Genomic DNA, 24,201 nt, shown 5'->3' with positions numbered 1-24,201 from the left:
GGTCTCGAACAGTTCGATATTACGGCACGTGTGCCTGGTTTGACTCGCAGCATGCGCTTTTTTAGGCCTTTGTGACTTTTTGTGTTCTGGCTTTGCCGGTAATTCGTCTGAAAAGACGCTCGATGGAGATACTCAGGACAGCATCAAGACGTTGGAATTCCGCAAATGGAACCACGCATGGCTGGAGGCGGTAACGTGCAACGGACACACGTGAGTTACGCTTGAACCCATATCTTTGGCTTAGTCCAGTGGAAGAGGAAAGAAACTTCCTTTACCTGCAGGGGCTCCAGTACGAAGAGCAACTCACTCGAACTGCTTGCCAAAGAAGAAGCACAAGATACCGTGCCGTTTACGGGAAAACGAAATCCTTAGTAGGTTGACGCGCACGAACGGTGCGTGCGTACAGAAGTAACATTTACCGGGTGGAACGTGGCCTTGCATCTTATGACAACCACATTAAATGAATGCTTCGTGAGACTTTGTTCCCTTGCTATATGACGCTACACTGGACTGCAGGTCTAAGTCACTTTGACACATAGACGCGAGCGGCCATGGCGGGAAGCAAGACTTTTTTAGTGCATCAGAAAAACTCGTACGGAAAGCCGACGACCGATCCTGTCTCGTCTGGCTGTTTTTGCCGTGCCTTGCTCAAGTCGAGCAGCGGACCTTAGAGGATTGTATTTCTTCCGATGCATAGGCGCGGCTACACTGTACGGCACCGCGAATGCAGTCACGGTTCTTCTGACGATAAGATATCAGGTTTACTGCGTATGCATCGTATTTCCGCTCTCCAGGCCAGACCGAGAGGAGATAAATAGGCGAGAACGTTCTCCAGCGTCACATACAGGGGACCACTTAAGTAGTGAAATCGTACTGGACGAGGACTTTGAAGGTGCTCATTCGCTCATGGGACCTGTACAAGCATTTTGTTGGCAAGCTCAGTCTTCACGGCCGGCTGTGTTACGTAGAAAACAATCATGTTTTGCATATATCCTACCGTGTGCCAAGCCAATTAAAAAACTGGGACGCAGCTAAAGCCTTCGAGGGAGTCTGCATGCCTAAAATCGCCTTTTTTCTTGACAGACAGAATGCGGCTCGATTCTCTAGCTTTTTGCGCTGGCCGCGTGGAAATAATACAGGGAGATAGTAGGGACTTGTTGTGCCGTCTCCGTTCGCTCATTTCTGTTAGAAGCATTCTGTGCGAGACACACACTATATACATGTTAAAGAAAGCATGCGTCCTTATGGGTTAATTGCTCACTGAATTAATTCTTTTACAATTGCCAGCTGGCTGTGCTCTGTGCCCGATCGTGGCGTGAAAAGCAGTATAGAGCCTCACAACTGCAGATGTCATACTGCACTTTTGCTCGCAGAGTGTCAACACAAAGAGTCTGGTTACTATTTGGTCGATGCTGCTGATTTATCGGACAGGTACGTAGAAACGATGATAGTAATCCTAGGAAACAGTTTTTTTTTAGTCGAAATACAGACCCCTCGGTGCTACCGAACCTTTTCTATCGGCCTTTTTGTTGTGACAGTGCGCTGGTAAATTCTCGAACAGTTTCCCGGGCGATTTCGAGACTAGTTGGCCACTGAAGTAGCTTTCGCCACTCTAGCTGGCCACGCTCCGCGGCTGACCACTACAGCGCTTCGACAGTCCTCCATTCCTCTTTGATTGTTGTAGGGGATTGATGGTCGCATTTCAAGGATAGAAAAAAGGATACCGCCGGAAGAAGTCGGGAACAAGGAGAAAAGGCAAAACTCTGGAGAGGGGGGAGAGGAAAATATGCGTGTACGTTGTTTAGTGATCAACTGTATGATTAATGTGGGTGCGGCTACTTCGTAGTGTGGTCATAAACCAATCATCACAACGCAGATCCATATCTTACCATGTATTGCCGAGCAAGCGTGGGTTGAAGTGTGAATGTGTTTATACCCGCATCCGGTGTAGACTACGGTAGACATACACGACGGTCCACAGATTGTGTCACGGGCACCCTACCGGGATCGTTCGTATACGAAATAGCTACGACCCAGTTTGTAGAGGGGACAACGAAACACACAACAAGACTTAGACAACATGCAATTGGAGGGAAGGGCCAGGTATCGACTACTGTGAACCTGCAAGGAAACGTTTTAAACCCCAGATATGAGAGCTGACCGTTACTTGACCAACGGCTCCCCTTCCTGCGTCTTTTTGGCATTCCGAATCTCCTCAGAGACTGGACCAAACTGCTAGGCTAGCATTTCCAAGGGGCAAAATCAGTAGAAGAGACTTTGCGTCTAACCTTCTTGATCGTGCTTGTGGGCTTTGCAAAATTACAAGCAAGGTATTTTCGCCCCATTTGCCAAACCTGATCTGCACTGCGGAAAGGCCTAGCGTGCTGCTTCAGACTGGTTGAAGAGATGCAGTGAATGAAGGAGAGCATGCGGGGAAAACAGGCCACTGCCATTCGAAACACGAACAGAGTGCGTGCCCCAGCCTGGCTGCTGGTTCCGCTTCCATCAACGCACAAATGCCCGTACATTCTCGGGTTCGTGGAATCTCAACAAAGGGCACCTAGAAGGCCCCATTAGGTTGGCAGAACGATATTTTTCAGTCCGCCAGATGCAAGGTTTTGATGAGGGGACTCAAATCCCATTCTTCAGCCTAAAATGCAGTTTGATTGAGAAGCCAACACATACAGGGAAGATGTCTGAGTCTAGAGATTAGAAAGGCTAGAATGAATCTCTTTTCTCTGAGTAAAAAGTGCGCAGAGGAGGTAAATGGGAAACACCACAAACCTGTGGCCTTATGAGGGCGCCATACACACAAGAAAAGACATGGCGACTTTCGTTTTCCATTTGTTTCCGCAGTAGTGCAGGTACCGCGTCCGAAGGTGCCTTGAATTGTCATCCATTCTCTGATGGCTCTATCAAAAGGCGACACATTTGAAATATGCCATGGCCTTCTGGGTGCTGAAGGCAAGGACCTTCCTAGTAGCCCGTTTGTGTAGTGCTTGCGGGAAAAAAGAAGGGGTTTCTTGCATTCTAGCCCTCCGAACATGCAGATTAGCCTACGTACATCTCGGACTTTCAACCTTCTTAGAGCTCTAAGATATAACTAAATGCATGTGAATGCTTCCCGCTCTCTGGATATCCGCGAGAAGTCAAATAGTCGGCGCCAGCCTCTTCCATTAAGAACGAAAGAAAAAAGTCAGAAGTGTTGTTTCGTCAAGCAAACAAATGTGATTCAAAATATACTCTGGAACTTCAAAAACTGCCAAGACGGTGGTAGTTGCTAAGGGTGACTTGTGCTTCTTTCCGTTCGACTTGCGCCAATAAAAGCATTGAGACCCTTCAGTGAGATCTTGCTGATGAGAGTACACTCTGTGAGACTACTGCCAACGAGAAGGTCTTCTTGTGGACGCAAACGCGAAGAGAGATTCTTCCCGGATATGCCGGCTGATGCCATTTCAGGACCACCTTCAAGCACGATGCACGGCACAACCTGAGATAAACGACAATCCGAATTTATTCTTATGAATCCGTCTAGACAGATACGGATATATCCATACAGTTGGGACCAGTCAGCTAATTTTCGGAATCACTGCTATCTATCAATCTACACCCACATATATTTGCGGTGTTGGCAGCAGTTCTCACCTTCGGCAGTCGTGGTTTGAGGTTACGCATGATTCGGAAGCCTTTTGGTACCTGTAAGAGAGCAAATAAAATGCATGTACACACTAAGGGAACTGTCGGTAGAGATGATGTCTCTCCCATATAGGATCTACGGCGTCGCTTCCCTACGATTCAGTATTAATCTGTATGCAAGCGGAAGCATTTACATAATAGATATATATGAATGGGGTGTAGTGGGATCGATACGAGAAGAAACACCATGCGCTTCTATGATATCCGAACTATCAACTATTCGTCATCCCTCTGCTGATTACTGATATATGCAGGCATCTGTGAATATTTGCGTATACACATACAGCTGGACAGGCACACGCTTAACAATAAAAGGTACATATGTATATGCGCATATGTCCCCTCCTCTCTCTCACTCTGTCCACGTGTTTGTGCACAGACACATATCTACTTCAATTATGTAGAAGTAAATCCCATGGAATCGAGAGGCATGGGAACCTCGATCTTCATTCCGTTGTGCTTTCCATCTGACGTTCACTCTTTTTTGAATCTAGTGGATCTTTACAGGCCTCGTCGAAATGTGTTTAAGCGCTTTCCCTCTTCGTCTCACCTGAGATAAGAAACTGTCGCTGGGAGGCAAGGCGTTTTTCTTGCCAACCGACGCGTTTAGCGGCAGTCTCGACTCCCGCAGGGGTTCACTTCTGTGCATCTGGACGACGATGAAAAGACTTAGTGCATGCGATTTGGGCGCTGGTCCGAGAAAACACCGGCACACCGCAGCACTGCAAAGACTTAAATGTCTCGCCGTCTGAGTGGCTACTGCAGTTCACACTCCCCAGACGTCAGCCTCAGCTCCCCCGCTGCGCCTCTGTGGCAGACTGATCGACACTGATTTTCGCTGAAGTCGATTTTCCTCCGAGGTTGGCTCTCAATCTGCTCTGTTACCTGCTTCCGGCAGCTGCTCAGCTCGTTTCGGCAAGTCACTCCGGTGGCAAGAGAGCAGTCGAATCCACCCCAGGACACCGCTGAACTCGAAAACCGGAAATCGTCCTACTTGACAAAAAGAGGCACTTACGACACTTGCTATTGAGGAACCACTTGGACATTCGAAGCAACTGCACGACCTGAACGCATTTGGAACACGAACGTCAGGATAGGAAAACGAGTTGGCCGTCTCCACCCCCCGAGAAGGGACAACGTTAAGATAACGTTGAGCGATGATAAAGACACGACCTTCACTATGCATCACTCTCCAACAATAAATATAACCACCCGGATGCAAATATGGAATCTATGCAAGTAGGAGGATCCTGAAAAAAGGGTGGTCACGCATGTGACCACGACTTTTATTTCACCTACGCATTTTACTGTTATCTATATTCATGCATGCTTGTGCCAACCGTAGAAAAACGACTGTGTTCATAGACACGCCCACATACCACAACCTAGATATGAACAAATATATTGAGTGTGTCTGCAAAAATCTGAAGAAAAGGGAAGACGAGGAAGTTGGCGAAATGCGTGGTTTGGGCCAAGCCACCAACCTCACCAGAGAGCGCCTCCAGCTCGCGGGGCAGTCAAGAATCTCTTCTGTTTGTCTTTCTCTTTCATTGGAGACACCCTCCAAGGTCGGTCTATGGCTGCGGTTTGAACAATAACCACCTGGATATGAAACACAAAGAACTGTGAAGCTGTACATGGAGAGCATGCAAGCGCTGCATTGCCAGGAAATGGACAGATGAGAGATATCGGGAGAGTCTGAGGGGTCTGGAAACAAGGAACCCAACAGGGGAGAGGCTCTCGATTTTATTGAACACAGTGGAAGCTTTAACGGGGGAGAAACCACAGAACTCCAAAAAGAGAGCAGAACAAGCTCGACGAACAGATTCACGCCTCTCCAGGAATAGCACCAGTTGATTCCACAGCAATTCAAAAGTTCAGACTAGATAAAAACCAACACAATTCGTCTTCTCGAGAAGTTCGTAACGATGCAAAATAATCTTGCAGAGATAGTAATACAGCGTCCGTAGAGAAAAAGCCCACCGTCGGTGCACTCGTTTTGCGTTTGAAGCTCTGGGAGCCTCAGCAGGAAAGCCTCACGCGGGCGCTGAGGTAGGTGGCCAAGAAGTAGATACTATATTCAGCAAAACAGGCACAAAGATATCAGGATGGCACTGAGGATTGGGAAGAAAAGAGTGGACTGCTGTTGTATCTGTCCGATGTACACAAATATATAAATACATTGCGTCTGCGTATATACGTTTACACCCGTACATTAATACAAACATAGACATTCGTACATACATACATGTATACATACAGACATACAGACATTCATCAGTATACACCTCAGCGACTTACATATGGCAATATGGACTCACATAATATCTGTTGCTCAAAGCATTGACCCATAGCCCTACATATATATATATATATATATATATATATATATGTATCTGTCTACCTCTACTATCGACATTTACCCCCCCTTTTCCCCTGAAAATGATCTACTATATACGCTCATCTGTGTATCTATGTATATGCCGATCTATATACACGTATCTCAATCTATCTATCTGCCTATATATGTATCTTTATATATATGTATTTATATAGAAATATGGCTTACCACTTCCGTAACATGTCCAGCACGAATCATGCTCTGCAGCGATCGCAGACACGTGTCAACTTCATCAACCGCCTGAGATATCAAGCATCGTTTAGAACGTTGCCATAGCGACGTTAGCCTGGGATTTCTTCGTTGTTACCGCTCCGTTATTCTTGTTTTCCCTCTACAGCCTCGGTAAGGACTAGCACGCGGCATCCGTACCTTTCCTTGTCTCCTCTGTCTTCTTGCAATGTTCGATGGCACGCGTGCGAGGGGCGAGGCTCCTCCCGGAAGCACTTTGACTGAAGCATCTCGACTGAAGGTTGCGTCATGCGTGGATCTGTGCGCTGGAACCTCAGAAAAGACGAGACACACAACAGAGGATAAGTTCCACATATCCCTCAGGTTTTGATCCCCTCCGGAAACGGAGAAAACACGGGAACATCATACGGAAAGAGACGTCAGTGACGATCTCCCGTACACAGCGGGGATCCTATCTCCTGTAAGTCTGCAGGACAGCCACAGCAGCGGCATCACGTGCAAATTGCTTCTTCTCACCGGCAATGCCCAAGAGGTTATGTGTTACGGTTATACAGTACAGAAAAAAACAGCGGTTGTATAAATATATGGATACCTCCAGGTTCGTATCTATGCCTATCTATGTATCTGTTCAACAATCTATGTGTCTCTCTACGCATCGAGGTACGTATGTATCAAACTATCTCTAAGTACGGGTATGCACATGCAGTTCTCTCTTTCTATGCATACCGATTCTTACGAATCCCAGCTGCGACCCTCAGCCGGGGAAGTGGATTGGTGCACTGTCAAAGGATAACTGCTGTGTGTGCTGTGGATTTCAGGTGAATCTTCGAAAAAGATCGACAGACAGTGAAGGGTTTTAACTCCGCGCCTCAGCCATCGTCGCGACATGTCCATACACTCTCGAGTTCCACACCTAACCGTTTCCTGGCATCAGGGAAAGCCTCGGCAACCAGCGAGGGGTCTGCGAGGGAAGAGCAAACATGCAGATGCAGGAACTCAGCAAAAACGCACAGCGGCCGCCCCATAAACAGACAGTGGCGGTGAAGGCGCTGCTCACCAGCCGCCGCATCTCCTCCAGAGGCGCTGCGGTGTGACCGCGCAGAAACAAAATCTGATCGATCAAGAAAATCATGATCGCCGCCATCGCTTCGGAGGGCCAAATGTCTGAGCTCTCCATGCCTCTGGCTGCAAACATCCACAAAAACACGCTGTGCTATATATCCATCTGTTGACGACGTATATATCTTTACACGCAACCTTCTCACGCCTGGCAGCTGGAAAATTGTAAGTTCAGGATTTGGATTCTAGGGAGCCTCCAGTGCACAGCAGCGTATCATGTCACCTGGAAAAATTGATTTTGCGTCTTACTAGTTATTGTCAACATTTCCAGGGAGACCGTGTCACTTTCCCCCCTTGTATTTTGCATGCGTAGAGGATGTCGCCAATTCTTCACTTCACCAGATGACGCTGTGGTCAGGAGCACGCCCGTCCGTGACAAGGGACACACGTTGCTCTTCATTTTATCCATTGCAACACAGCCGCCGTATATCGAACAGCTTACACATCCAGGAAAAGAGTGCAAATGAGTCAAAATCGGGCCAAAACTCCACATACACAACGCGCCCGCAGTCGTATATCCCCTATCCCACCGTGAAACTCATCAGCGGGAATGACAGCGTCTTATGCGCTTCCAAAAGCCCCGTGACACGATCCATCCACCTCGTCCAAGATGTCTTTTCGTTCCTAAAAACGGAAGCGGGGCTTTCACCCCTCTTGGCAGGGGAAGAAGTCTTTTGAAAGGGCGAATGAATTTCAAGCACACACCATCTCGACAAGAGCAAATCTGAATCCTACTGCTTCCCCAGAATCATGCAAGACAGGGAAGACAAGAGTGCAGGCAGAGAAGACGAGGTACCCGATGCCTTTCAGTAAGGCAGACGGGAAAGGTTTCTTGACAAATGTGCCGCCGGTTCTGTGGACGAATGGACAAACGCGGCTACTCATTTCGATACAGAGTTCCATTTTGCATGCCGTATGTGCCGTTGTAGTCCTCGGCAGGTCTGAAACTACGCAAACACCAGATGTAGACAAACACCGATGCCCGAGGGAGTCACAGGACGATGAGAATGCGAGAGCGCGGGAGGAATCGCCAGTCAAAAAGCATTTTGAAACGGACTAGAATCTCATTGCAGGTGCCCTTAATTAACCTACCCGGCCTCTCTGTGTCCGATTTGCAACTTGACACGCGCAATGCGTTTAGTCTGGCTAACCTGCGAACCGCAGAAGAGTTCTCAACACTGGATTAAAAAAACATTGCAGAAAAGAAACCCAAAACAAATCCGTTCCCTTCCCATCCGCGAGTGACAGGGAGACAAACGAGCTGACCCCAGACATGGCCGGCATTATGTGGGGTTTCTCGCTTCTGAGGAAGCAACGAAATCCGTAGCGTGGTGTTTCCAAGAGATACATGCATAGATCTATAAACATGTCTATAACAATGTGGCTAGGTTTCTATATACATATCGTGGCCTGATGAGGAGGTTTGCTGCTTTAGACTTGTTTCCATTGTCCAGAACAGCAAGAACTCACGAATGCTCTAAACTGGTCCAGCAGAACGGCGAGCAACCGACCTGCTATCCCTGCGGTAAGATTAGCAAAGAGCCCCGGCTTGCTGAAGAGACTAGGGGTTCTGTGTTTCTCTCAGGAGGGCGAGAACCGTAGGTCCTTTGTCTGTGACTCAAAAACTGCAGGAGGCTGTGTTTTGCCTACAAGGCTGGTAGCCTCTCTGTATTCCCAACCCAGTGCGCGCATGGACCGGTCCAATGTCGCTGCCGAGTCTGCGAAGAGACGCTTTTGTCGAACATTTTCCAGCGGGGTTGTTTACCTGCGTGCACGTTTTGCAAAACAAACACTACTTCTGAAAGGCCCGTCCCTATTCCAAAGTGCACTTCTACCGGAAACAGACCGTCTTTCCTGATCCATACGACTGGCCCGCTGGCACTCGGCATACACCTGAATTCCACATATATAAATATATATATATATATATGTTGCTGTGGCGTCCTCAAGTGTGTAATATGCCTGGTTTTGTGCCCGTTTTCCGAGGTTCCGCTGTATCAGCCGCGGGCGTTTCATTCCAGGGCTTCACTCGCATCCAGTCTTTGCGAGGGCGCCTGCAACCCCCCCTGGTTGGTCCTTCCTAGAGACTTTAGAGAGGGTGTGTACCATCGGCAGGAAATGAACGAAGAGTTTCTTCTTCTCGCTGCATATGGATGCTTTTTTAACGGGTGTTTTGCGACGATTCCAGCAGAGTCGGCGCAGGAAGCCTCTTCACTCTGGTGACAGTTTCAGAGACTGCCTCGGGGTGCATAGGTGGATGAGAGCCCTCTTCCAGTGCACATTTTTGCATCAAATAGAGACAAGGAGAAACAGAGCTATGCATGAAGACCTCGAGAAGACGAGAAAAAGAGAGGAAGAGACAGAGAAAGAAAGAGGGAGAGGTAGAGAGAAACAGGCAGAGGCAAAGAGAGGCGGAAACCGCCTATTTCTGCTGTTTGAGAATTGACATGCACGCGTTACAGAAAGAGATATGTGCATACATGCATACTATTTTGCACGTGACGCGCGCCGGCATTTGCTGTTGCGAACGGTCTGCCTTCATGTGCAGCTCATTTCTTACAGACGGTAATATTCTTGCCTGCAAACAACCGCAAGCACAGAACCACATTCAAAAACCACGCTGCTACATCGTATTTAGACAACTACTGTCGACGCACCTTTTAGCCTACACACATAGGTCTTGATACCCCATACGTACACAATGATACCTCTATCTACGCACATGCCCATATATATATATATATATGCATATATCCACGAGCGTACCCCCTTATACATGTCGCTATTTAGACACTTTCTGGGTGAAAAGAACACACGATACGCTGAGCCTTTCCCTCCTTTACCTTCACTTTCTGAACCAGCGAAAGGAAAAAGGAAATGGCTTACGTTGCCGTTTGAGAATTTGTCTCAGAACCTTCTTATCTCGGCAACGGTGGATTTCCTTGACGCCGTGTCGGTGCCCTCGTACCACAGCGATGACCTTTTTGTCTCCCTCGTCGTCTGAATGCATCGCCTTTTTTTCACGGGCCTTGATTCTCGCCAAGGCTTTCTGTTTCAGCGAGGCATCTTTGCAGAGAATCTTCTTCACCTTTGCGCCGGCCTGGCGTTTGCTTTTCTTCTAAACACGCAGGGGAAAAATGCACGGCGGCACATGCGCCGAAGTGTTCGGTTTACCCCCATGACAGACAAAAGCGAGCGTTAGCGAAAAAACGCTCTCTGCATGCAGCGTGTCTCCACCAGCCCCCGGCATTCCCTTCATCCCGACGGTTTTTCGACGTTTGCGGCAGTTGACACACACGCCGCGTTTGTTCTGCTCTCTTCTAAAAACCTCCTAGTCCCAGGCTTCCCTACCACACACTTCATCTGTGCCAAGCAATGAATATGAATGATGCTCACTGCACGCTCTTGTCAACAAACACCACCATCCCCGTATCGAGGGAAGAGAACATGACGCATGCCTGCAGAGTTACTTCGTATCTACAATCGAATGAGAATTTCCAAAAGTACACACCTCCACAAAGAGATATATACATATATATACACACATGTAGAGTACCGGATCTTCTCACCTTTAATCGCACATAGAGATACATATCTAAACACGTATGTGTGTAGAAACGCGTCTGTACACGTATCGTTTCTATATGTCTAGAGAGCTCCAGATATTCCGCTTATAGGGCGCCAGGTTACGGTGTATCTCCACCTTTTTCCCGTTCCTTACAGAGCGCTTCTTGTGTCCCATCTCCTCTTCGTCAGACATGTCCTCTGAAAGGTTTTCTTCAGCATCCTCTTCTGGAGTCTCTTCTTTTTCCTTCGGCTGCTCCTTTGGGGTTGTCCCTAGTTGGTTGAGCTGTGCGAGGCACAAAAACAAACAAAACATTTAGCTGTCTACCATCTCCAACGGGAGACAGACACCGACAGCCCTGCCGAGACAGAGGGCGAGCGGCACGCACGCCGACACACGGGAGCCGGTGAGGCACGAGATCGAACCGCGAAAAACGCGAAGCACCACAGCGCACCTTACGCGTGCCAGCGGATATGCATGCAAAAAGATACACACACCGGTATAAATCAACGAATGGCTATATACTCAAATCCAAATATATACGCACACGAGTCTCTTTATCTACCAATCTGTTCGATCTGTCTATTTACTTTTACCTCTCCAGCCTATCTCCCTCTCTGTATATGTATGGACGTGACAGCGCGTTCTGTTCGCTACTGTGCACGTGGTAGGAAGGGCCGTCGTCTTGTGAAACATTGACGCGTGTTCACGGCAATTGCAAGCATCTACGCCCCAACATGTTGGGCAGCCACTTCAGGCCAGAGGTAGCTTTCGAAGGTTCTCACCGCTTGAGTGAGTTGCTGCAGCTGCGCTTTCCGCTCGAGCTTCTCTTCGCGGCGTTTGCGTTCTTCCTTCTCCCATTTGAGAGCCGCCTCATGGCGCGCTCTGTGGAATTTCCGGTTGTTTTTGCGCGACATATTGCCAGTATCCCCGGTTTGCTCTCCTGTCCGAAAGAGGCCTTTTCTTCCCTCGCAGAGTGCCGGCCAAGCACGCGTCTTCCACAAACAGAGGCGAGAAGTTCAAGAGGTCCTAACCTCTCTCGGTGAGTTCGGACCCAAAAGAATCAATGCACGCACACTTTCTTACCAGCAGTGAGTCACCACAAGCACACCCTCACAAACAAAAATTCAAATGCAACTATATATATATATATGCTCATACATATATATCTATTTACAGATGTACGTTCAGACGACAGCTGTCTCTGGCGGTGTGTTCGTCTGCCCAGAGAGGGTTCAGAGGCCTGTGTCGCGATTCGGCCTGTACAGACAGGCGTGTGGAGAAGCGTGTGCGACGGAAGCGTTTTTGTGCCTGTGAAAGCAGGGGAAGCCGACTGCAAGCGGTCCTGAGACAGTTAGGAGCCTCGGAAAGAACAGTCGCGGGTAAAAGAGGGGTGTCCCCGCGGATACGAGCATCAAGTGCGAGGCTTCGAACTGAAATGAAATTAGGCACTGGGGACGAACGCACGGAGAGCGGCGCTTTCTCAGGGTTGATGGAGCAGAGAGGGACGCCCCCTTTTCGCATCCCAGCTGTCACTGCAGGCACCCGCGAGAAAACGGCGTTTTCTTCCCCGGCCAAGCACCGGGAGACGGAGAAGGACGGTAGCTCGTTTATATAAATCTAGTAATGTTTGTCAAGTTCCTTGTATCCAGTCAGCTCACTGCGTTGCGTCTTGAGGAGAAGCCGAAAAAGAGAAAGGCACGAGTGCGCGGTTCGTCTGCTGTTGTGTCTCCGTCTTTAACGCAAAGAAACAGCGATCGCGGCGACGGTACCGCCCTTGCAGGACTCAAACCGAAGACTCCAGAGAGACTACACGCGCGAGGAGAGGCAGCAGAGAGAGGACAGACGCGCGATACAGAGGAGACGAAGCGCTGGAGAAGGCCGAGGCCAAAGCGTCGAACAGCGGCAAGACGGAGAGAGAGAAGCGACAGCTACACCGCAGAAGAGGGCGACGAAGAAAAAGGAAAGAAAACGGGGCCTGAGAACGGCGCGAAAGCAAGAAAAAAAGGGGACCAGTAGGAAACCTGGCATGCAGAAGAGAAAAGTGGTTCAAAGAAGCTTTTCAACCGTACAAAACGCTTCTCGTCTCTCCGCTCCGAAATTCGTCATTTTCGATTTTCAGGAGAGCGTCGACGCGGGAATCCACATGCGTTAGTCGTCTGCGAAAAAAGCAAAAGAGCGCATGCAAGCGATTTTCGGGTTTCCACTGTGTCGTCACGCGAAGCAGACCGTCCGGAACACTTGGTTCCTCTCGCTGCCTCGGACTTTTCCCCTTTTTCTCCTACACGAAGCTCTTTTTCCCCCGATTCCGGTCGCCTAACTGTCCTTTCCCTTGCTTCCCGTCCCCGCCTTTCCGCCATCTCTCTCCGTGTCTTCCGCGCTTTTCGCGCTCTCAGTGCCCTGTCCGTATCACGCTGCTCGGCTGTTGCCGGTCGTTTCTTCTTCCACTGTTTTCTCTTGTGAGGTTTGTGTGCGCCGGGCGTCTTCCGGTGTGTCTTCTGTGGGAGTTCTCCCGCAGTTCCGTCGTTTCCTCTGAGGGTCGACGGCTTTCTCGCGTTCTGTCGTGCCTCGTCCCTGCTCTCCTGCCGCCCTCCTCCGCTCCTGGACGCAGGTTCTCCGTTTCCCCGGCGCCCTCTTCAGCCTTATGCATGTCTTTCCGGCGGCACTTCTGCGGCGCCGTCGGCACCCCTCGACGCGCGGCTCGCCTTCCCATCGACCCGCGCTTTCCTCTTCCCGCTCGGCGCCGCTCTCTGTGTCGCTGTCTGATCCCCCCTTTGTTTTCTTCCCCGCCTTTGTCGCCTGGCTCGCAGGCCTCTCGCCGACCCAAACCGTCGCCTTCCTCGTCCAGGCTTCGACGTGCCCGCGCCGCGCCTGCGATGATGCAGCAGACCGGTCCCTCCGTCCGGCGCGGCCGAGCGCGCAGCTCGACTTCCCCTGGGAGGCTGCGCTGCTCAGAGAGGCTTGGCGCGAGGAGTCAACTCCGTCGCAGAAGGCCCGCGACCGCGCCAGAGAAGAGGCGCTCCGCGCGGGCGTTTTCGCCCCCGGAGAAGTGAAGGCTTTTGAGAAGGTCGTCTTCCGGCTCGTCGCCCAGCAGTTTCTCCTCTTTGATTTTCTTGCCGCCAGAGATGCCTTCGTGGGCGGACCCCTGTCGCCGCCCTGGACTGCGCCGCTGGCTGCCTCGGCTGCTTACCACGAGGCGATCCTGCAGCCGCCGAGGCGCGCCTCGACGAATCGCCACTTGGATTTCTCCGCGGAAGGCGCGGAGGGAGGCAGTCCCCTCGAGGAGAGTTCTCCCTTTGTGCCCGGGAGACACCCGCAGAGGCTCACTACCCTCAGCGGGGATCCTGCTGACTCGCCTGGGAGTCTCGAGGAGGCATGCGGCTCGGGAGTGAGAGCCCATGACGCGGAGGCGGGCGCCTTTCCAAGTCGGGGACGAGGCGAGGAAGGAGTGGAGACGAGAGCGGGTTTGAGCGTGAGAACTTTGCATGCGCGCCTCGGCGACGGCTCGGGTTTCGCTCACGCGGAAGACGCGTCGCGTAGTCCACTCTGGCGAACGGGCGACGCCGACGGCCGCTCGTTGTACGACGCTGGAGAGACACTCGACCTCGTGTCGCTGCCGCCGTCCGACTGGCGTCTCCTGCGACGCGGCTTTTTTTCGCTGGACCCGCGCGTCGTCCTCCTCCTGCTGCAGCTGCCGCGCGAACACCAGAATCTGATTCTGCCCGTCTCCCCCGGAGGCGCGCCGGAGGGACTCGCCGACGAGGGGGACAGGGCCTTCTATCTGGAGAAAAAGGACGCGTCGCGGAAGCACCGCCCCTTTCAAGGCCTCGGCCTGCGGCTTTTTCTCCGCGTGTTTCGCAGGAGAAAACCGCACGGAGTCGAGCGTGCACTCTGCGCCGCGCTCGCGACGCAGGCGGACTGCCCACTCGTTGCGGTGTATCGACAGCTGGACAACTTGCGGCGCGTCGCGCACTACGTGGCGATCGCGGTTCGCCATCAACGGCGGCTGCTGGCTGAGACGTGCCTCGCCGGCGGGGGCCTGCACGTGCTTGGGAAATATCTCGGGCCGTTCGCCTGGGAAAAGCGGGCGCCAGAGATCGCGCCGTCGCTGCTCACTGACATGGCTGTTCGCGCGGCCGTCGCAGGCTTCGACAGCGACGACGAGAAAAGTGACGGGGACGAGGCTGCCAGCAAACGCGGCAGTTCCTTGTCCTCGCTCGCGTGGCCGATCGTCCCGCCCTTGCGTCTCGCGTCCTCGCGCCTTCAAAACCCACCTCCCACCGCCGACGAGCGGGGAAACGTGGCGAGCAGGGGCGGCGCTTTTCGAGACACCCGGCCAGCTGTCTCTCCACGCGACGTGGCGTCGCCGGTTGCGGTCGCGGTGAGCCTGTTGACACCAGGCTTTTTGGGCCCTGCGCTCGGGTACACCTACTGGCGGATTTGCTTTCTGCTTCAGCACGGCGTGCAGATCCCGGTGGCGTCGGACGTTTTCCAGGTCGAAGCCGGGAGGATGGCGGGGCCTTGGCGACGGCGAGACGCGCCCGGGTTTGTGGACGAGCCTGGCCTCTCTGGGCCTCGCGGTGCGAAGTTGAAACGCGGACTGCATCTGCGCAAGAGCGTGAGTGCGGGGCCGCCGTCGCCGAGCAACGGAAACCGAGGGCTGGCTTCGCGAAGCGCTGCGTGGCGAGCGGCGAGTCGCGTGGCGGAGAGTTCCGACGTCTCGCCCTCGCCCATCTTTTGGTCCACCACGCCCTCGTGTCTGTCGCCCGCGTGGGCTGCCGTGCCGAAGGCGCCGCTCTGTTGCTTCTGGTGTATAGACACCGTGACCCAGCAGCTCCTCGCGTTCATGTTCACCGTCCAGCCGGCGCGCCGCTCCGAGCGGGAGGCTTTTGCCGGTTCTGCGCGGCTGCGGCTAGCCGGCGGGAGTCGCCACCGAGACCGCGGCAGACTCCGCGAAAAAGAGCAGAGAGAGTGGCGGAGGGAAGTCGCACGCGCGGCGCAGGAAGCCGCGACGCTGCAGATCCCCGCGTGGTGTATCTACAGCAGTACACTCATTTTAGACAGGTGGAACGCGCTCTCTGGAGGCGCGGGCCTGGGACGGAGCGCGGCGGGGCCCGGCGCCTTCGAGGCGCTGCGCCACCGCGTCTTTTTGCATGCAGCGAAACTTCGGGCCGAGGCGCTGGCGGATACGGAGACGGCGGAAGGCCCGTCGGGAGACGTCGAGTCTGCGTTGCCGCGGGGGCCTGGGAGCGACAGCGACCGGCTGGCCAGAGAGGCGAGTGCTGCAAAGGACCGGAGAGCAGGAGAGGGAAAAGAGGGAGAGTTGGGCGAAGGCGGTCGGGAAAAAGCGAGAGAAGGGAGAGAGGCTCCTCCGGGATTCGGAGGCGAAGCCTTTGGTGGGAATAGAGAGGAGCGAGAGGAAGGAGATGAGAGAGAGGAGAGAAACGGGGCACGAAACGTGGACGGAAGAAAGGCGACGGATACGCTGTCGGCGGACCCTGTGCTGACAGAGGCCGAATTGACCGTAGGTCTCCACGCGTTTCTGTCCTTTCTTTTGTGTTTTTCGTCCTCGCGGCTGTTCCAGTTTTCGCTCCTTCATCTCTGGGACCTCGGCCACGCCGTCGGCTGCAAATCTGGCGCGTGTCGCGCGCGAGAGCAACCGCCCCATCTGCCTTCGAGCCTGCCGCCCGCCCCGCGGGGTGTACGTACACCGCAGCCAGTCCAGAGGCGCGAGGGCCGACCGGAACGTCGCTCGACATCGCTCTTGGCAAGAGAGGAGCCGGCCGGCGAGGCGGGCGAGGCCGCGGCGCTTGAGAACGAGCGAGGGGAGGGTGCGCGGGCGACGCAGTTTGAGAGGGCGAGGCGAGAAGGAGCCGAGAGTTGTGGAAACGACGCGGCGCCGGAAGGACGGCCGAAAGGCGAGAAAGGCGCCGAACGGAAGAGGGACAGCCACTGCGAGGACATGCGCGTCTTTTTCAGCGCCGTAGAGAGCGCTCTGCTGGACACACTGTTTGACTTGGATCTCGCGCGGTCCCCCGCGCTGCACGCGTCTCGTGCGTCGCGCGAAGCACAGGCCGGCCCTCGAAACACAGAATCGGTGGCGTCAGGCAGAGACAGCCGACAGGTCAGCAGTTTCTCCGCGGCGCCCGCAGAGACGGAGGCGAGGAGCTGCGAGAGCGAGAAAGAGAAGGGCGAGGAGACTTCTGGGCGAAGGATGCAGCGAGGCAAGGAAGGAGAGGCGAGGGAAAGTGAGGGACGAGGCGGCCAGAGAGAAAAAGGACGAGGCCGAGAAGGAAATCGGCGAGTGTATGGCGACGACCAGGCCGTGGCACAGGCGAAGGCTTTTCTGTCGCGATGTTGTGCATTCGCAGAGGTCCTGTGTTCAAAGCCGCTCCGGCGCTGCGGGGCGACATGAAAAATTAGCAGTGCTGCGCGAAGTTTAAACGCGTGGCCAGGCGACATGCATGCGCAGTCCGTGCGTCGACATGTCCTTTTATATATATATGTATATACATGCAAAGGCATCTATATATATGCATATATGTGCATTTGTACTTTATTTGTAGGTTCTTCTCGGTTTCTATCTGTCCTTTTCTGTGGACAGGAGGACGTGCAAACGTGTACGCGAGGTGTAGATTAGTTTGTGCGTGACGTTCCACAGCTCGACCGTCACCGCATGTTTAATTTTCTCTTCTCAAGCGCAGCCCGCAGGGGCAAGAGCCTGCGACAGCCTTACAGGACTTTCCGCTGGACACAGGAGCGGCCTTTCTTTCTCGAAACTTCCCACCTTTTCGAACGTGAAACCTTTTCGAAAAGGAGATGCCCATTTCGCCATATCCACGTGGTGCCTTCCGCTGCATGCCATCAGACCCTTGAGTTGCAAGATAAAGACGAACACGACATACCACAAATAATTGGCTAAACACATACGCATGTGTAAATCCTATCTTTATACTTGTCTATCTATCTACTCCCTATATATATATATATATATATATATATGATAGATACATTGGCCGCCAGAGAGATGCTCATATATATATATATATATATATATATGTACACTTTTTTTATTTGTCTCGGTGTGTGCTTATTTTTTATGTGGCTGGGTATCCGCCGGTGGTGAACGCACTGGATTCTCAGCGAGCTGCGAGCTTTCTGCGCGGCGGCCAGACCACGGCAGTCCCTCGGCGCCAAGACAGAATGCGAAGAAGGACGATTTCTTTGAGGCACAGGACTTGAAAAAAAGAGACAAAGGGTCTTTGGCTTTAACGAACAACTCTCGAACTCACGCTTCCACATACAGAGCTATCTACACACATGCATATATATATATATATATATATATATATGGCCATACACGCGCATCGATACATTTGCTTCGGAAGGTTTTCGCCGCAGACTCCCTCTCCCATACTTGGCCCTTTTCGGAAAAGGGAAAAGAGCGATGAAACCGACGGGAAACGAAGAGGGAAAAGTTGTCTCGGTGTCTCCGTAAGAGACCTAGGACGACGGCCAGGAAAGACGGGATCCAAGCACAAAGAACGCAGGAAACCTAGAAGAGCCTTTCTCCTCAATCTCTTCTAGCACGCAGCGCATCAGAGCGGCTCATCCAGATTCCCGAGATGCGCGTCTTCCTCAAACTTGGCAAGCAGCTGCTGTTCCACGCCTTCCAGGGCGAACTCGTGTGTCTGTGCAGAAAGACAAAAACTCCGTGCGCTGTCTCTCCACTGTGCCGGGGTGTCGAGACACCAGAAAAAGAAGCAAAGGAGGCTAGACATGGTATAATCCTCTGCCCAGGAACGCGAACGAGGATAGGGAACCGCATGCGGCTGACGCGAAAGACTGAAAGTTCGTGCCGCGCAAAACGAACTGCATGCAAGGGACTGTGTGCATAGATAAAACATTCACTTCACCCAACAAGCAGATATTTCCACCTGCTACGTAGAGGTGCCGACCACACCAGACACAGAAATACACGGTTCCCACGACCTAAACATATAAATAAATATATGTACGTCCCTATGTCTGCCGGTCTCTGTGTGTCTCTGCCCATCGCTGTCCCTGTTTTTTTCTCTCTCTCAATCTGTGTCTTCGTCTGTCTTGCGCTCTGGCGGCCGCTATCTCTCTCTTTCTGCCTCTCTCTAGATATGTGTGGAGACATGGGCAAATAGACTCGGAGAGCCCGAGATACATGGACACCCTGACGGATGAGCTCTCAGAGAGACTGGGCTGTCTAGTCACCCTGGTGCAAACACGCGCGGGAAATAATCAGCGCGATCAACTGCAGCCTCTCGCTGAAGCACGAGCAGAAGAGCAATCAAGCGTTCAAACCCTCATGATGATGGATGCTGGTAACCTGCTTCTTCATTTCACATTCTTGTGCATATATATATATATATATGCATATATATATATATATATATATATGTATATATATATATATGTATATATATATATATATATATACTGTCTCGCTTTCAAACCCCGAGTACTTGGCGCGACTTACCGCCGTCTCGAGCGCCTCGCGTTCCTGCGTGAGTTGCTTCTTCGGGTCTGGCCCACCCATCCCCGGCATCATCATTGGCGGCATGGCTGCACCAGGGAAATAACACGACCCCAGGACGTGGACAGTCGCGGCAAGAGCGAGACACAAGCGAACGAAACACACGGTGAAAAGGGACAGGAGAGCATCCAGAGAGAGAGGGTGAAAAGCGGGGCAAATGCGAAGCAGAAAGCTGGAGACAGCAGATACACGCAGATGTAGAAAGCACCGCTGCCGACGATGGTTTTTCTCGGGGATTCTTTCGCAGCCTCCCTCCACTTTACCTCTCTGCGGTTCACGTCGCCTGTGTCACAGACGCCCGCTTCCACTCTTGAACTCGCCACAAGTCACCCTACCCACCTTTTTGCGTCTCTTAACGTATCCAGATGGACGAACAGAAATGCACCCGTAAAACGAATCAAACGCATATACACACGTACATCTATCTATATTTGCATGTATATATATATATATATATATATACATGCAAATATATATATATATATATATATGCACAAGAATGTGAAATGAAGAAGCAGGTTACCAGCATCCATCATCATGAGGGTTTGAACGCCTGATTGCTCTTCTGCTCGTGCTTCAGCGAGAGGCTGCAGTTGATCGCGCTGATTATTTCCCCAGAGAGCCGAGAAGAGAAACAAAAGCCCTGCGTTGCTCAACATAATCAGAAAGTACCTGAGAGAGAAGCCGAAAAGCGACACGAGAGAGAAAACACCATCCCCCTATATAGCAAAATCTAGGCATGCACTCATATACGTGCCAAAGCACACACACCTACATATATGCATATGTATATATATGTATATATATATATATGAACGGATGAGCATTTATGCGAGCTTTTATACGTATTTACGTATTTTGGGGGGCGAAACGAGAGATCGGGAGGTGCCCAAGATGCGAAGATAGGCGCAGCGAAGAGCAAAGCGAGCAGGAGAGACACGCCTTCGTGATTTCCCGTGGAGAGAAAGAGAGCCGTTGTCACATTGTTTTCCGTGGACACACGACGCCAGAGAACAGTCTTCGAGGATCGCTTCGCTTGCGGGTCGGCGTCTCTTTGTTCGAGGGCCTTACCAGGAAAGCGACGAGACGTAGGTGACGTCGAGTGACGGCAAATCGATGCCGCGTTGCAGCATCGACTTGAACCGGAACGTGAGTGGGAAGGGCATTTTGGCTTCACAGACACCACACACACTGGAAGCTGGGCTGTACAGACAGCAGAAGCGGCAAGCGTGCGTTTTTTTACGGGGGACACGCGAGATGCACGCGGCGAGCAGAACAGTTGCCAAGCCCAGACGCGACGAAACGGCCAAGCCGCGTTTCAGAGGCCACAGCCCCCCGCCGGACTGTCGCCGCGCTTGTGAGACAGAGCAACGAAATCTTTCGCGCCCTGGGACGGAGACGAACTTGCGAGGGCGTCGAGACACGAAACTCGCAAATTCGCTCCGCTCCCCTACTTGGGAAGCTGGCGGATATACCCCGGGCACCCGGACGTGCATTCGGGGAGTTGCGGATTCTGCGGAGCGTCTCGTGTGTCTCTCCCAGTGCCCCGAAAAATCAATATATACGGGCTTACGCATATGCAAAAGTATATGTGTATTTACAAAAATGGATATAGGTGTCCACGTAGTTGTGTGTATATATACATGCATATGTGGAAAATATAGAGAAGCGTATATCGAATGCTGCAGTAACGGCTTTCTGAGAGGTGATAGGTGGTAGCCTACCAACGAGAAAATCGGGGAAGAGGTAATTGATGAAGTAAGCCATCCCGCCCTGCAGGAAGACGAAAGACATCTGGCTCTTGAGCATCCCCATGGTTTGACTGGGGTCTGTGAGAGAACCGCAAAAAGCAGAAATGCCGAAAATGAGCAAGCAGCCCGCCGGCAGGCGCCCGAAAACGCCACTGTAGTCCGAGGATTTGGAGACGGGAAAAGACAAAAAGCCTGCGGGGGGGGGGGGATGTGTGGAGACAGGGAGGCGAGATGAGGCAAGCACCCTGAAGACGGCGAAAACGTGCACTCGCGAGGCCTGTTTGTACGAGACGAAAAAGCGAGGGAAGAAACAGAAAAGCAATGAGGTGCCCGAGCAAAACGCAGAAAGAGCGAGTGAGAGACGCGCGGCGCGATCACAAGAGCGTTTTGTACGAGAAACCACGCGCTTGACACGAATCACGTACCTTGTTTCGCGAGAGACTCAAGCGACTTCATGGGGTTGTTCTGAGCGTCTAATTCCCGGAGAAGCCCGCCAAATGCGCCTTGCTCGCGGTCGGTGTAGTACGCGACTCTTCCTTGGAAACTCGCAGGCGACAAAATCCGCCCCTTCGGCCCCCGAAGAAGGCTCGACCTTTGCAGCAAAGAGCTGCGAAAAAACGAACAAACATTTCTCTCTAGAGAAAAGGACGTGGCTTTGCAAGTCATCGGCCGTGCACATGAGACACAGCTACAGAGAGACGCGTGAATCAGCTGTCCAAGCGCAAATCGATCAATCTATGTAGACTGAGAGAGAGGCATGCACAGAGAACACTACTTTTAGAGAGACAGGAACGGAGAGATGCACACGTATATAAATATATACACGCGGATAGACAGAGAGATAGATGGTCATATATATATATATATAGAGAGAGAGAGAGAGAGAAACGACGACGACGGACTCGGGCACGGTCTCAAGAGGTGGAACAGAAGAGGAAGAATGGGAAGAGGCGCAGGAACGAGAGAGGGGCCAGAAAGAAGGGCTGTGTAAAGTGAACAGATGGGAGGGAGGCTGTTTCGGAGGAAGAGTGAGGACTGTTTTCAGCGAAGAGAGATTAGAGATGTTTTTTCCGTACTTGATCTGCATGCGCTGGAGGTCGGGCGTCCGCGGAGCCCTGTTCGAGGCCATGAGGTTTTGCCGCAAGACTGCCACGAGAGTGACGGCCAAGAAAATCGGCAGGAGAACAAAAGTTGCGATTCTGTCGTCCAACAAAACCACCTCCATCTTGCCGAGCTCGTCAGAATGGAAACTACAGGCTGGAGGACGAAACTGGAGAACGGCGGTCCCCGAGACCAAACAGAGAAAGAAGAGATAAGAACGAAGCAAACAGGAAAGAGGACAGTGGAGAAGATAGGAAGATGAGATATACAGGGAAACAGAGACAGAGAGACAAAGACAGAGAGATTTCACCGGACAGGAGAGAGCGGGAGAGATCCGGGAACGAGAGGGCTGCGAGGACGGGTCAGGGTCAAACGACGACTTCTCGAGACGGGTGAAAAAAAGTGATAGACGAAGAAAATCAAAATGCGTCTTTTCGTTTTCGACCTCAGAGAGCTAAAAGGGAGAAGAAAGTCCGAAGACGCTTTTTTTTTGATACAAAATGGACAAGGCTGGTCGCCCTATCTGCTCCGATGAGACGGCAGCCCGACACAAGGATTAAACGAAGAAGCAGTCGTCTTCCCCCGAGGAAAGACGGAGAGAAGCCGAAAAGCCAAAGGAGTATTGAGTGTCTCCTCTTTTCTAGAGAGAAGAAACGAAAGAGGAGAAAACTAAAAAACAATTCGTTGCGCAGGCGCAGCCCCGCGCGCGGATTCCTGGTTTGTGCAGGTGACTCCTCTCTAACGAAGAGAGCATGAGGGAAGAACGAGAAGAACACACTTTCCCAATCTTCAAAATGGGTCGACCAGCGAAATGTCCGAAACAGAAAACGCGGGGTGTCGTCCGCGTTTCTAAATTTGACCCCGAAGCCCCAGCTGCACAGGCACAATCCCGTAGTCTTCCACGCAGCGTATATACACCTCAAGAAGGTAAGGCAGGAAGCAGGGAAAGACACGCGATGAGCTCCGGCGCACACAGAGAGGATTTTCCGCTTTTCTCTGGGACAAGGTGCATTCGCAATTCAAATGACTTTTGCAGAAAGATCGGGCACACGAGCCTCTCGAGCCTTCTCAGTTCGTTTCGACTCCCGCTCACAACGGGGGGTGTCCACCGCCTAGCGGAAAGACGCTGCACACCGACTGCCGTCACTCCACCCACGACTTGTGCGAACTGTTTCTGTATATTTAGGGGGAGATACAGGAGAAACGGAAAACGATGAGAAAACACAGACACTCCGGCTGAGCGCAAAGTCGCGCGCGTGCATGCTCCCGCAACGTGGCTTCTAAATGCCAACCAGCCGGTGAAAACCGTCCAGGGAAGCGCACGAGACGCAGGGACACAAGTGTGACAAGATGCCTGGATCGAAGCGCTCAGCTTCTCCAGCTTCTGCCATTCAGCACAGAGTCCAAACCCGACACATTCGAGAAATTCCTGTTTATACATAAGAAAGCCTTGTCTATTTTGCGGGCGTCTTCCGTGCATGAGGCACAGCTCTGTAAGAATAGGGCTCGAAAAAAGGACATTTAAACAAGTTGATACGATCTCATCTCGTGCCGTACACGTTTCCACAAACAATACACTGTAGATACGCTGCACGCGCCATTTGTAGCCAGGCTGTCGACCGTAATCCGTATCGACGCCCAAATCAAATTTCGACCCATCTCTCTATCTGTAGTGCTTCCAGATATGTATATATAGCTGCAGCTGCGGTGCCCAAAGTATATATATATATATAAATAATCATGTGCATATATATATGTGTTTTGCATTTATCAGTTGTTTCTATAGCTTCAGATCGGGCCACCGAATCTTCAG

At 51.9% G+C, this 24,201-nt stretch overlaps 4 protein-coding genes across 4 annotated transcripts; 1 reads left to right on the top strand and 3 right to left on the bottom strand.

Moving 5' to 3' along the window:
• Positions 1 to 3,280: 3,280 nt before the first annotated feature.
• NCLIV_030790 (conserved hypothetical protein) lies at positions 3,281 to 4,742 on the bottom strand (the record flags this gene model as incomplete). Its single annotated transcript, XM_003883275.1, has 4 exons — positions 3,281 to 3,490; positions 3,646 to 3,696; positions 4,247 to 4,386; positions 4,715 to 4,742. 4 exons carry the CDS (start codon positions 4,740 to 4,742, stop codon positions 3,281 to 3,283), a joined length of 429 nt encoding a protein of 142 aa, XP_003883324.1.
• Positions 4,743 to 9,954: 5,212 nt separating this feature from the next.
• On the bottom strand, positions 9,955 to 11,887 carry NCLIV_030780 (conserved hypothetical protein; the record flags this gene model as incomplete). The annotated part of the gene is made up of 4 exons (XM_003883274.1): positions 9,955 to 9,983; positions 10,292 to 10,523; positions 11,127 to 11,255; positions 11,756 to 11,887. The coding sequence occupies 4 exons, from the start codon at positions 11,885 to 11,887 to the stop codon at positions 9,955 to 9,957; spliced, it is 522 nt and encodes a 173-aa protein (XP_003883323.1).
• Positions 11,888 to 13,614: 1,727 nt separating this feature from the next.
• Positions 13,615 to 17,385, top strand: NCLIV_030770 (conserved hypothetical protein; the record flags this gene model as incomplete). The annotated part of the gene is made up of 1 exon (XM_003883273.1): positions 13,615 to 17,385. The coding sequence occupies one exon, from the start codon at positions 13,615 to 13,617 to the stop codon at positions 17,383 to 17,385; it is 3,771 nt and encodes a 1,256-aa protein (XP_003883322.1).
• Positions 17,386 to 18,568: 1,183 nt separating this feature from the next.
• Positions 18,569 to 22,416, bottom strand: NCLIV_030760 (hypothetical protein; the record flags this gene model as incomplete). The annotated part of the gene is made up of 7 exons (XM_003883272.1): positions 18,569 to 18,661; positions 19,480 to 19,565; positions 20,060 to 20,208; positions 20,608 to 20,707; positions 21,261 to 21,365; positions 21,713 to 21,894; positions 22,364 to 22,416. The coding sequence occupies 7 exons, from the start codon at positions 22,414 to 22,416 to the stop codon at positions 18,569 to 18,571; spliced, it is 768 nt and encodes a 255-aa protein (XP_003883321.1).
• Between the last annotated feature and the right edge of the window lie 1,785 nt (positions 22,417 to 24,201).

The sequence above is a fragment of the Neospora caninum genome, chromosome VIII, assembly GCF_000208865.1.
Source record: "Neospora caninum Liverpool complete genome, chromosome VIII".
Lineage (NCBI taxonomy): Eukaryota > Apicomplexa > Conoidasida > Eucoccidiorida > Sarcocystidae > Neospora > Neospora caninum.
The sequence above is the reverse complement of the archived record's forward strand: the minus strand, read 5'-3'. Positions and strand labels throughout refer to the sequence as shown.